At 42.3% G+C, this 14,719-nt stretch overlaps 1 protein-coding gene across 2 annotated transcripts in view; it reads left to right on the forward strand.

Annotated features, from left to right (window-relative positions):
* Positions 1–14,719, forward strand: part of tou (bromodomain adjacent to zinc finger domain 2B toutatis) — an 860,023-nt gene that overhangs the window by 825,103 nt on the left and 20,201 nt on the right. For both annotated transcript variants that reach the window (XM_080276402.1, XM_080276403.1), the window contains one exon: positions 10,641–10,819. In XM_080276402.1, the coding sequence (XP_080132528.1) occupies positions 10,641–10,819 (179 nt within the window). The remainder of the gene's footprint in view (positions 1–10,640; positions 10,820–14,719) is intronic.

Raw genomic sequence — 14,719 nt, forward strand, 5'->3', positions numbered from 1 at the left:
TGAAGGAGCATTGTGGTGTGGATGTGGATGTGATAGGAAGCATTAGGAGAAACACACTGAGGTGGTTTGGCCATGTGGAGAGGATGGAGAGTGAGGGACTGATGAGGAGAGTGTATGTGAGTGAGGTGGAGGGGGAGAGAGGGAGGGAAAGGCCAAGGATGAGATGGAGGGATGGAGTGGAGAGGTATATGAGGGAGGGGGATGAGAATTGGGAGTGGGACAGTGAAATGGCGGGGACAGGGTGACGTGGAGGTGATTTGTTTGTGTCCATCCCGTATAAGAGATTAAGCCGTGTGGCAATATATATATATATATATATATATATATTATATGCAGGGTGCGGCAAAAATACCTCCCACATTTTAAGGCTTGACAAAAAGGCAAGGGTAACTGCTATTAAAAAGTTTATTTCATTATCGTTAAAATGAAGGTGCGTCAAAAGTACCTCCCACATTTTAAGGCTTGACAGAAAGACAAGGGTAACTGCTATTAAAAAGTTTTATTTCATTATCATTAAAATGAAGGTATACAGTTTGTTTTCATTTTGTTTTGAAAATCACATCCTCCAAATGGTGGCCTGTATTCGCAGTACACTGTTTTCCTCAATTTCTGAAGTTTTCCATCACCTGACGAGTCATTTCTGGCGGTATTTCTGTCACTGTTTGGCATATAGCAGCCTTCAATTTGTCAATGGTTCCTGGTCGATGTTTGTAGACCTCAGCTTTCACGTAACCCCAGAGAAAATAATCACAGGGGGTGACATCGGGTGAGCGTGCAGGCCATCCAACATCACTGCGTAAGGAAATCATGTGTCCTGGAAACATCTCTCTCAAAACTTCCATTGATCTTCTCGCTGTGTGTGCAGTGGCTCCATCCTGTTGAAACCACACGTCTGGATTCCCAAGGTCTGTGAGCTTTGGCTCCAGAAAGTTCTACAGCATCTCCACATACTGGTCGGATGTTACTGTAACCACTTGGCCTCCCTCCTCAAAGAAGTAAGGGCACCAAACACCAAATTTCGCAACTGCGCACCACACAGTCACTCGTTCGCAGTGTAGAGGCCTTTAATGAAGCTGTCTAGGGTTGGTTTCCGCCCAGTAATGAAAATTCTGCTTACTGACGCAGCCAGACAGATGAAAATGAGCTTCGTCACTTGTGAGAAGAACAGCATTTGCAGGAACATTTTGAAGGATATCCTCACAGCATGCCATGTGGTTTTCCCAGTCGCATTCATGCAGTTCCTGAACAAGCATCAGTTTGTATGGATGGAACTTGAGATCGGTGTGTAAAATTTTCCTGACGGTTCGATCAGACAATTCCAAAACAGAAGCATGTTTACGGGCTGAACGTCTAGGAGATTGCAAAACAGACTGTCTCACAGCCTGGTCATTTTCTGGAGTTCGAACGCTCAGAGGTCTTCCAGGTGGCTTTCTTTTTAGCGCTGAACCTGTGGCTCTGAAATTTCTAACCCATAGCAGCATGGATTTTCGATCTGGAACAGCATCGTTCCAACATAACCTGAAGTGAGTACGAAAAGCTCTCTGCGTCACAATTGCAGATTCATCATTGTTGATAAATGTTTCAATAGCAAACGTACGGTGTGCACCGGTCCAAGCCATGATGGGGACTGAAAAGAAAACGGTAAGCCATTAGCTACATGAAGACCTGCCTAACTTCACTAGCGCCACACCAGTGACTGTAAAATATGGGAGGTTTTTCTGCTGCACCCTGTATATATATATGTATATCATCCACTCACTTGATGTAGTGCTGCCTACTGCTTCCTTATCCTTTATCATTCTTTTTCTGTGCCTGCCCTCCTCCCTTCCTGTATCTCCCATCTTTCCTGTCACTTCTTATTGTTCTTTCCTTTACAGGTGGCTTTACACTGAGTGACGAGCCAAATGGTTTCCTGTAAGCCAAGAAACCATTTACAACGCTGGGTGGTAACCATATAACCAACCCATACGTACTCCCTACGTTTCAACAAGTGGGTTGGTGGAGGGTTAGTGTACCTCCCCATAAAACCAATAACTCAAAGTCAAATGGCCACCCCTTACGGGATAATGGCGTCTGGCAATAGATAGATAGATAGATGTATATATACCTTGTTAAAGGCCTTCTCCAAATCTAAATATGCACAATCCACCCAACCATATCTCTCCTGTAGCACGTCACTTGCTCTTGAATAAAAGCTCAGCAAGTTGGAAACATATGACCTTCCACTTCTGAATCCAAACTGACTTTCAGCCAAAATATTAATCTCTTCCAGATATTTTACCCATCTATCTTTCAGAATTGTCTTGCACAATTTTGTGACCATGCTGGTTAGGAACACTGGTCTATAATTCAGGGGTTCTTCATTGTTTCCTCCCTTATAAATCGGTACCACATTTACCCTCTTCCATTCTTGAGGCGCTTTCCCCTCTTCCAGAGAACACACAATTAAACTGTGAATCTTATCCGCCTGTTGTTCTCTGCATTCCTTCAGTACCCAGTTAGAGATTCCATCCGTTCTGTGTGTGTGTGCGTGTGTGCTTTTTTGTTTCAGCTCATAATGCCGTGCAGATCTTCCAGTGGTATTGCAATAAGCCTCTCTAAATACAGTATATAACTGTTAATATATATTTCTCGGTTTCCTTTTCGATAGATCTCGTGTGTGTGTGTGTATGTGTGTGTGCGTGTTTTTTTCAGCTTTTAATGTTGTGCACATCTCTCAGTGGTACTGCAGCAAGCCCATCCAACTACAGTATATAACTGGGAATATATCATTCAAATTAAGTATGTGAATGAAGAGGACACAGATTTCATGATAGTGAGGCTGGCAGTACATCAAAGACTCAGTTCTTACACCTGTCAACCTGACAGAATCTTCCACAGGAGTACCCTCCAATGTTTAATAATATCCACCTGAATCCTGCATCATCCTTGAACATGCTTGGGGTTTCATTCACTCGGGATTTATCTTGAAAAGATCATACTACATCTCTTGTAAAATCTGCTTCCAAGAGATTAGGTGTGCAGAGCCGACTCCATACCTTATTTACCCCTGCACAGTTGTTGACTTTATACACAGGTTTTATTTGCCCTGTGTAGAGTACAACTCTCATGTGGGGGAAGGCTCCCCATATACAGCTCTTCTCAATAGGTTGGAGTCAAAGGCTTTTCGTCTCATTAACTCTCCTCCTCTTACTGGTTCCCTTCAACCTATGTCTCTTCGCCGCACTGTTGCATCTTTATCTCTTTTCTGTCGTTACTTCCTTGGTCATTGCTCCTCTGAACTCTCTGCTTGCATCCCTCCACCTCTACAACGAGAGCATAGCACCCGTCTAGCAACAAACTCTCATCCCTTTTCTGTCCAACTCTCTAATGCAAGAGTTAACCGTTACTCCCAGTCCTTCATTTATGCAACAGGTCAGCTCTGGAACTGTCTCCCTCTGTCTGCATTTCCTACTTCCTATGACCTCCAGTCTTTCAAAGGCAGTGTTTCCAGGCATCTGGAAATGAACAGATCTTGAATTTGGCTCTCTTTTGTGTTGTTTTTGTTTTTTTCTTGGAAGGAACTGTTATTGCAGGCTCCTAGCCTTTGGTTCCTTCTTCCTTGCTTTAGAAAAAAAAAAAGTGGTGGCAGGTTTTGGTAGTAAATTCCATGGCTCATACTTCCCATGCATTGCATGACTAGTCTCTCAATCACTCCTGATTGACACTCATTGTGGTTTCTATCTATCTATTGCCAGACGCCTCAATCCCGTTTGGGGTGGCCACAAACAAATCGCCTCTGAGTCGCCCTGTCCCCCGCCATTTCACTGCCCTGCTCCCAGCTCACACCCCCCTCTCTCATATACCTCTCCACCCCATCCCTCCATCTCATCCTCGGCCTCCCCCTCCCTCTTCCCCCCTCCACCTCACTCACATACACTCTCTTCGTCAGTCTTTCACCCTCCATCCTCTCCACATGGCCAAACCACCTCAGTGTGTTCCTCATAACGCTTCCTATCACATCCACATCCACACCACAACGCTCCTTTATATCCTCATTCGTCAGCCTGTCTCTCCACGTGACTCCACAGGCTCCTCTTAAATAACTCATTTCCACCGCTCTCACTCTTGACTTGTGTCCTTCCAACAATGTCCAAGTTTCACTTCTGTACGTTAGAGTTGGTATCACAATACTGTCATGTAGTAACTTTTTCACTTCCATGCTCACTTCCCTGTTTCTTATCACTGCTTTCAAAGAACCAGCAACCTTTCTTCCCTGCTGTACCCTTTCAAGCACTTCACCCTCCAAACCTCCATCCTTACTCATCACACTACCCAAATACTTAAATGTACTCACATTTTCCAATTCCTCACCATCCAACCTCGCTGTACATTCACTAACTTCACCTCTCTCAAAGACCATCACTTTACTCTTCCCTACATTCACCTTTAGGTTCCGTTTCTTACACATTCTCTCAAACTCATCCACCAAGCCTTGCAGCTCCCCTTCGTCTTCACTCAACAACACAGTATCATCTGCAAACAACAGTACAGGGAGTTTCCAAACTACATGCTTATAATTTACCAGTACTTCAGTAGATGATATTGCCAGAATTGATAAGCTTTTTATTAGACCTGGATGGTAAAGTCAGCATGAAGGGAAGCATTGCAACAGTTAATCTGAGATAAATTTATCTAAAATATATGTAACTGGAATGTGCTTATAACTCTTAGTAACTTCCTATACACAAAGACAAAAATGCAGTAGATGGTCAGGAATCTTAACTCACAAGTAAAAATTATGAAAGATTAGGGTTATCTGGGTGACTTTGTAAGAAACATAGTTTGGAACACAATATGTTTAAGAGTGACAAGTATCTTTATAAACATAGTGGTGCCACGCTCCACCATGTAGTTGTTTGGGAGAGTCCCCTTGACTGTGCAGGGGACTCACAGCAGTTTTGTGATGAGCTGTACTGAGGTCTGGTTAGGTGAAGAGAGTATCTGAGTGGCTCATGCATGCACTGGTTTACACAGTAGTAGAGTCTCTTTGTAACATGACATTTTATCTGGAACCATGTGTTAAAACTAGTTCATGCTAAATAGTGGCATATATTTACATGTTGTTGTTGTTGTATTTTAACGCTGGTCTGATCTGTATGGTCGAGCACTCATTGACCACAGGTAAGCAGCTGCTTCTGTGAGGCTCTCCTTAACCCCTTCGTGCACAGACAAATTTCATAAGTTTTCTGTTCTATGATGTGTGGGCTTTTCTCCCCTCCCCTCCTGTCCACCACGCACTCCAAAAATGTGTATTCTCGGCTTATTTTCATCATTCAAACATGTTTATTTTGCCACAAAACCCACATATTCCTATTTGTCGATGTTTGTTCCACATGATTAAAAAAAAAAAAAAACTATACGTATGTTAGGGCCCTCGAAATAAACATTCGGGATCATAGATTTCACTTCTCACGCATCTCGGGCCTCGAGGTTGCCAAGTCATTACTTTTGACGAGAGGCGCGGGAACTATGACGCGTCCAAAATTGACGCCTATCGGCCAAAACCTTTTTCTCTGACGAAGGTTTTTATGCTTTTATGACGACAAACGCGTCATCGAGTATAGTCGCAGACATGCCTCAAATGATGACAAGTGCGTCATCGTGCACAAAGGGGTTAAGATGCAGTATTGTGCAGTACATACATTGCATAGGGAACTGGTACCCCCTTGTTATAGGCAGCACCTCACTAGATCAGACCAAAGATTAGGTTAGAGAGATCCGATATATTTTTCTTAAAATGTATAGATAGGCGGAGGTGCTCACCATCCACTCACTCAATGTAGTGCTGCTCTTGGGTGGCTGCCCTTTCCTCCCTTTCTTCCTCTTACGTCCTTCTTTCCTTCATTCTTTCCTCTTCCTTCTGTTCATAGATGACTCTACATTGAGTGACAAGCCAAATGGTTTCCTGTACACTAGGAAACCATTTACTACAGTGGGTGGTAGCCATATAACCAAACTATGATGCCTGGTGGTCTAGTGGGTAATTAAGGCCCTCAACTGGATTGAGCCTGTTTTGGTTTATATCTAAGGGGTGGGTAGGTTTTTTTTGCCCACATAATGCCGCTCAGGGATGAGTGAGGCTGGTCACTCTAATCTTTAATGTCAGGACCAGCTTGCCCAGCCTTGGGCTTCTACGGTTCTCATGGAGCAACACAAGATTAGGTGATGTATATTTGTATGTAAAATGCATGGATCCCCAAGAAATGCCGTTAAAATAGAATCCATGTCCGCAGACTCCAAACTCTGAATTGTATCTGTGCAAGAATTAGCTGTAGCCAAAAAATGCTGCATTCACGTCTCCGAATTCTGAGCTCTGACTAGTAACTGCGCAAGAATTAGCTGTAGTAAAGGTGAATACAGTATGCCTGAATAATAAATTAGTCAGCCAAGCAGTACAGCTTTATATGAAAATGTCATTCACAAGAACTGAAGTCCCATAATTATCTTACCTAGTTTCTTCTTATGGCAGCATGTAAACTCATCACATACATTAAGAGCTAAATTTTTCTAACCCCAAGTCCATCAGCTCATAACAAAGAAATTAATCATATAACCCTATTCACATTCATTGCAGTAAATGTAAAAGCTTAGGAATTTTATTGCTCCCTAATCATTAGCCACATTAAAGTGTTTATTATTTCAAACAACCTCCTAAACACAGCTGAATCATTCTTTTTCATCATACAAATGCAACTCTCATGCTTCCATCCTGCTTCCATGAGAAATCAGAGAGAAGATCACCTCCCTGGGGGTAGGGTTTTTTTTCAAGAATACTCCCCCAGTATCCCTGCTTGTCGTAAAAGGAGACTAAAAGGGTTGGTGAAGGGTTAGTGCCTCTCCCCGGAAAACAACTAACTAAAAAGACAAACAATAAGCCACAGACAAGGACTGACTAAAAGATGATGACCAAGGACCGGACAAAGGACGTGGTTATCGGAACTTGGAATGTAAGGGGAGCGAATGATGAGGTGAGAGAGAGAGAGAGATTGTCCAGGTGCTTGAGGGTGCGAAAGTTGATGTATGCAGAATAACAGAAACGAAATGGAGAGGTGAGAGTGTGAGAGAATGGGAGTATGGATGGGGTATATGTGCAGGAGTAGGTAGGAATGAGAGGACAAAAGAAGGAGTATGTATAGTTGTGAGTAATAGATGGAAGAAGAGAATAAGAGAGTATGGATCAGTTGGGTCAAGGATTGTGAGAGTAGAATTGAAAGTTGGAATACAAATGTGGGCGATTGTGTGTGTATGCGTCAACGCAAGATCGTGCAAGCAGAGTGAGAGAAGAGTTCTGGACAAATGTGGAAGTGTGCATGGAAAAATTTGGAAGGAATGAGAGAGTGTTTTTGATCAGTGATATGAATGGTAAAGTAGGGAATGTGAAGGTGGATGGAATAGTTGGTGAGTGGGGTGTGCCTGCTGAGATAGATGAGAATGGCAGTGCGTTAGTGGACATTTGTGCTGGGAGGGGGTTGGTGATAGCCAATACCCTCTTCAGGCACAAGATGATCCACAGGTATACATGGCGAGTGATGAGAAGGGTGGGTGGTGAACTGAATGAAAGGAAGGCAATGATTGATTATGTGTGTGTGGATGAAAGGATTCGAAAATGTGTAATGGATGCAAGAGCTTATAGAGGTTGGGGGAGTGGACTTTCTGACCACTACTTGGTGGTAGCCAAAATCAAGGTCCAATTATGATGGAGAAATAGATGAAGGGAGGGACGGGAAGAAGGAGTATTTGTAAGTATTTGTAAGTATTGGTTACAAGAGGATGAGAAAGAGGCAGAGTATAAGAGAGAAGTGGAGGAATGATTGGGCAAATATGAATTGGAGCATATGGGGGGCATGGAAGGTGTGTGCAGGATATTTACAGAAGAAATATGTGCAGCATGTGATGTGGTGTGTGGGATGAAGAGAAGACGGAGGGGTGTGCAAGGAACAGCGTGGTGGAATGTAGAGGTAAGGCAGGCTGTGGCACAAAAGAAGAAAGCATACAATGAATGGATGAGAAATAGGGGCGTGGAAGAAGTTGAGAGGCGGAAGAGAGAGTTATATGTAGAAAGAAAGAGAGAGGTGAAAAGATTAGTAAGAGAGAGTAAGAAGAGAGTGGATGAGGAATTTGGAAGGAACTTGAGTGTAAAGTGGAGGGACTGTAAGAAAATGTTCTGGAAAGAGGTGAAAAGAGTAAGACAGGGTGGAAGTGAAGTTAGCAGGGGAGTGAAAGATAAAAATGGTAGATTACTAGTGGAGAAGGGAGAAAAAGTGAGCAGATGGAGAGAACACTGTAAGGAATTGTTGAACATAGAGGATGGAAGTAATGCGAGTATAAGTGGCTGGGGAATGGCTGGGAGGAGGAGGGAGGTGAGAAGACAGGACGAATTCAGTAGGATAGAAGTTGTGGAAGCAATGAAGAAAGTTAAATTGGGGAACGCCCCAGGAATTGATGGAGTGTGTGGTGAAATGCTGAAGTATGGGGGAGAGATAGTAGTAGAATGGATGTGGAAAATGTGCAGATTGGCCTGGGAGGAAGGTAGAGTCCTAGAGGATTGGAAGTCAGGTATAATTATTCCCCTGTACAAAGGAAAAAGGGAAAAAGAAGTGTGTGGTAGTCATAGGGGCATCTGTCTTCTTAGTGTAATAGGAAAAGTGTATGGTAGGATACTTATTGATAGAGTTAGAGAAAGAACAGAGGAATTAGTTGGAGAAGAACAGGGAGGCTTTAGGAAGGGAAGAGGTTGTGTAGATCAGATATTCATTCATAGATCTTTAGTGGAAAAGTTTCTAGAGAATGGAAAGAACTTGTATGCGGCTTTCATGGATTTGGAGAAAGCATATGACAGGGTGGATAGACAAGGATTGTGGAAAGTATTAAGAATATATGGAGTAGATGGGAAGTTGTTGAATGCTGTAAAGAGTATATATGATGGTGCTAAGGCTGCAGTGTGTGTGGATGGTGAACTGAGTGAATTTTTCTCTTTAAAGGTTGGGTTGAAACAGGGATGTCATGTCTCCATGGTTGTTCATTCTGTACATGGATGGGGTAATAAAAGAGGTACAAGGTAGGGTAGTGGATGTTGGAGTGGCCCTGGTGAGAGAGGGTAGTGTTGGAAACTCCCTGTACTGTTGTTTGCAGATGATACTGTGTTGTTGAGTGAAGACGAAGGAGAGCTGCAAGGCTTGGTGGATGAGTTTGGGAGAGTGTGTAAGAAACAGAATCTAAAGGTGACTGTAGGGAAGAGTAAAGTGATGGTCTTTGAGAGAGGTGAAGTCAGTGAATATACAGCGAGGTTAGATGGTGAGGAATTGGAAAATGTGAGTACGTTTAAGTACTTGGGTAATGTGATGAGTAACGATGGAGGTTTGGAGGGTGAAGTGCTTGAAAGGGTACAGCAGGGAAGAAAGGTTGCTGGTTCCTTGAAAGCAGTGATAAGAAGCAGGGGAGTGAGCAGGGAAGTGAAAAAGTTACTACATGACAGTATTGTGATACCAACTCTAACCTATGGAAGTGAAGCTTAGACGTTGCTGGAAAGACACAAGTCAAGAGTGAGAGCAGTGGAAATCAGATATTTAAGAGGAGCCTGTGGAGTCACATGGAGAGGCAGGCTGACAAATGAGAATATAAAGGAATGTTGTGGTGTGGATGTGAATGTGATAGGAAGCGTTAGGAGGAATACACTGAGGTGTTTTGGCCATATGGAGAGGATGGAGGGTGAAAGACTGATGAAGAGAGTGTATGTGAGTGAGATGGAGTGGGGAAGGGGGAGGGGGAGGCTGAGGATGAGATGGAGGGATGGGGTGGAGAGGTATATGAGAGAGGGGAGTGTGAGTTGGGAGCGGGGCAGTGAAATGGCGGGGGACAGGGCGACGTGGAGGCAATTTGTTTGTGGCCATCCCGAATGGGATTGAGGGATCTGGCAATAGATAGATAGATAGATAGATAGTAAGTGTTTTTAGTGTGGAACCAAATGGTCAGAGCTCTGGGATGAAATGAGGAGCAAGTAAAATGCTTCTAGACACAACGACAATCATTGCAACAATGAGGCTAAGGCAGACAAGTGTAGGACATGAGTCGCGTGGATGGGCATAGGTTATAGAACCCTAGTGGTGTGTGACAAAAGCAGAAAACATAGGTCGTAAACAGATCCAAGTATCTGGAAATCAGATGCCTAAACACACCCATGTGGTTTCTTCTGTGTAATTGAGTGATATTATCATGTTATTAATTAATAATGGAAGAAATTAAATGCTCATGTTATCGAAACATTGCTATGTTTCATTGTCATAAATTGCGACTCTGCTGTATATCAGCTTTATAGGTTGCATAGGAGGTTTAGCAGGCAGTTTTTATGCAATTTGCTGTATACCTCACCTCATAACTACAGGTATTTGGAAGACACAGGAACATCTGGTACAGAAATACTCTTTTTCAGTTACCATAAATACAGTACATGTACTGTGCTGTACTTCACCCAGAACCATCTGGAGAAAGAGCACGAGAGTACTAGTGCTCCACTTGTATGTCGAGGTTAATGGCATTAAAGAATGTTAAGAAATACAAATTCAAATGAGGACTTACCGTATTGTTTGATGTTTTCTCAGGTGTACCTCCAAATCCCAAAAATGAGGGTGGAGTTACGGAGACGAAAGAGAAAGAGCCACCACGAGGTCTGCTGGTGTGGCGAGAGGCGGTGGGCAAGTGTGAGACAGCTGCACAGCTTGCCATGTGTACCTATATGTTGGAGACAGCTGTAGCATGGGACAAGAGCATCATGAAAGCAGTATGTTAACAAAACTGAAGACATTAGACAATTGCCCGTAGATTCATCGACATCATTGTTATTACTATTGTATCATCATGATCACAGTAACTGTTATCTATGCTGTATCATCATGATTACAGTAAAAATAATAATGCTTAGCCCCTTCACTTCAATGACATAATCTTTATTTTATATTTCTGTCTCCAGATGATTTAATTCAGTTTAGGTTATGCTTTTTAAATGGGAAGGGTTAGATATAGACTATCCTTAACCCCTTCATCACTGTGTGGCTCTCCTAAGCTGTATAAATTACCTAGAGATAGTAAAAATAAAATAAAAAATGTCATGTGCTTCAAGGGGTTAATCAGCTGAAACACCGCATTTATATTTGTTTTTGTCACTGCCTCAGGCCCTGCAACGCCCTGGACACCACTTAGGCCTGAAATGGGTAATATGGGATTGACTGTTACTGTTACCATTTTCACCAGTTTTGACTTACAGTTGAGGCATTCAGAAGTAAAGGGAGACTGACACCAGATCTGTTGTTTTTGTTTAGGCTCCAAATGTAAATGCAGAATGCAGAAGTTCTTTTTGTTTATGGTATTCTAATAATTGATTGCAACATTATGATTTAATAGCATGTGTCTGGCTTTACTTTTGAATACCTCATTTATAGGTAGCCATCATAGTAAAGTACTTGTCACCATATTCAGATTTATTGTTATATACTAATAGTTTGTATTAGCATTATAAGTACTGTAATACATATTGAATACTAGGGTAAGTTTTGTGTTTTTCATCTTGAATCAGTACTTTTCAAACTATGCATTCACTGGTATTTAGCTTAATCTTTCATTTCATTTTGTAAAGCAGACAAACTAAGCACCAGGAATTAAACAAATAAAAAAAGAAAGAAAGAAATGGCAGCTTTAGGAAGTCATATACAATATACCTCAGTATAACCTGTGATAAAGTATAGATGATGCTTGGGTTATGCAGATCTTGACATTTAGATTGTTGTCATAGGGAAAGTTCTTTCATATTACTGTATTGTGTTACAGTGTTCAGTATGTTTGTTTTTGTTATTTCAGTGTGTACTGTATATTTTTTTTTTTTTTTGCAATACTTACAGTTTGTTTATTATAGTATCTGTCTATCTATCTGTCTATTGCCAGATGCCTTAATCCCGTATGGGGTGGCCACAAACAAACCGCCTCCACGTTGCCCTGTCCCCTGCCACTTCATTGCCCTGCTCCCAACTTACACCCCCCTCTCTTAAAATACCTCTCCACTCCATCCCTCCATCTCATCCTCGGCCTCCCTCTGCCTCTCCCCCCCTCCACCTCACTCACATACACTCTCCTTGTCAATCTTTCACCCTCCATCCTCTCCATTATTATTTTCATCATCATCATCATTATTATTATTATCATATTATTATTATTATTTTTATTTATTTATTTTTTTAATTATTATTATTATTACTGTGTACAGTCCCCTCAAAATGTATCAGCTCTGTTGGAGTCGATCTTTCTGAAAATGTGCAAAACTAAAGCATATCAGGTTTAATAGGGTTGGTATTTCATACAGTGGTTTGCATCTTGCTTTTTGTTTGCCAGCACTTGATAATTACTTCAACTCTAGTGGATTGCCATCATATTATCTGTTATACTGAACTATACTTTTCTGCACCATACTGTATATTATGCCCTTGCCAGTAGTTGGGCAGGCAAATGGCAATACTATATTTATATAAAGGAAGAGGATACTCTATCTATCTATTGCCAGACGCCTCAATCCCGTTTGGGGTGGCCACAAACAAATCGCCTCTGAGTCGCCCTGTCCCCCGCCATTTCACTGCCATGCTCCCAACTCACACCCCCCTCTCTCATATACCTCTCCACCCCATCCCTCCATCTCATCCTCGGCCTCCCCCTCCCTCTTCCCCCCTCCACCTCACTCACATACACTCTCTTCGTCAGTCTTTCACCCTCCATCCTCTCCACATGGCCAAACCATCTCAGTGTGTTCCTCATAACGCTTCCTATCACATCCACATCCACACCACAACGCTTCTTTATATCCTCATACGTCAGCCTGTCTCTCCATGTGACTCCACTCGCTGGCTTAAATATACAGAAATGACAATGATGAGATGGATATGCAGTGCATCCTTGAATGTGAGGCCTGGGGTGACTAGGTTTACGATGGAAGAGTTAAGAGGAAGGATGGGACTGGAGTGTATTGGTGCTAGATGAGGAGAAGTAGATTGAGATGGTTTGGGCATGTGGAGAGGATGGAGGATGACAATTGAGTGTAGAAAGTGAGAAGTTTGAACGCTGGGAGCAGGGTTGCAAGAGGCAGACTGACAAAGACCTGAGATGAGGTCATAGTGTGTGATCTTAGGGATAAGGGACTGAATAGGGAGGCTACCAGAGAGCAGCATGGAAAACAGCCATTAGGTGACCCAGGCTGGCATTTGCAAGCATGTTGGAATTTTATAAATGAAATGAAACAAAATGATGTCTGTGGTGGTATGTGGTGGTGACCATCATCCACTCACTGGATGTAATGCTTCCTACTTCTTCCATCACCTTTATCATTCTGTTTTTCTTTCTGCCCTCCTCTCTTCCTATTTCTTCATTGTCTTCCTGTCACTTTTTATTAACTCTTCTATCTACTTCAGTGAATGACAAGACTAATGGTTACCTGTAACCCAGGAAACCATTTACAATACTGGGTGGTAACCATATAGCCAGATAACAGGGTGATGTGGAACCTGCTATGGTGCCCCTGCTAACTGGGTAGGGCACTGCCAATGTGGCATCATCCATGACCCAAACCTCCACACTGCAGCACCTCGCCGTTGCAAGGCGCTGTCAGCCACATGTCTAGTTCACTGCACGGGATGGCCCTGCAGGGGTGTTTGCGTGCCTGCAGTTTATGGGTCTGCTTGACCAGACAGACAGGGGTTGATTAACAACAACTAAACCATATACAGGAACATAGATTACTGCCAAATTGGTTTGAAAAGAGTAAGATAAAGATGATCTAATATCACATTACTTTCCAGGTACTTCAAGGTGCATTATCATGCCATATCAGATTTCAGTGACGTTGTGATTTACTGCATAGTGATATTATATCCACCTGATGAGAATGAATCCTTGGAAAGGTTTCTGAAGCATAATACAAGATAATGTTGGCAGATGCTCCCTTAGGTTTTAGATTCTATTTAGATTCCCAGTAGAAAAATCAAAATGCACAAACTGACCGCTGTTTATGTATTATCAATACATTACTGCATTATTCTGCTAAAGGAGTATGATGACTCATGGCAGTTAAAGCTTGTCCCTAAATGATAACAGTCAGCTGGCCTTTAACCCTTAAACCGCGGGGTTGTTTTTGCCTGATTTGCGTTTCTCGTGGGCATATTCGCGCTCCGACAGACTCTCTAAAAATATTTGCTAAAAATCAGTTATTAGTCCTAGAATATCATAATTACATTTGCATATGGCACATACCTTCAGCTTTCTCCTGGGATGTTTGTTGAGCCTTTGTCGAGTACCATAGGACTTGTGGAGACCTCTGAAGTTGGGTAACGAAGTCTCCACTTTACACTTCCCGACAACCCATAATATGATTACCACAGCCTGATATTATCACTAGAAACACTATTCTATGATTCTCAAATAGTTTGGAATCCATATTCCAAAAAAAAAAAACTGTGAAAGCAATGAAAATTACGAGCGCGTATGACCTTCCCACTTCCGATCATTCGGCGCTGGTGTTCTGTCATTTATTATTCATAAAAACACTCACAGTTTATATTTCTATTACTATATAACACTTATATATATCTACAGTCTTGATCCATAAGTTTCCTTCAGTAATAGTAGTTTATTGTCACTGTAGGCA

The sequence above is a fragment of the Coenobita brevimanus genome, chromosome 65 (assembly GCF_032717465.1).
Source record: "Coenobita brevimanus isolate Jiangsu-jjx chromosome 65, ASM3271746v2, whole genome shotgun sequence".
NCBI classification, from domain to species: domain Eukaryota; kingdom Metazoa; phylum Arthropoda; class Malacostraca; order Decapoda; family Coenobitidae; genus Coenobita; species Coenobita brevimanus.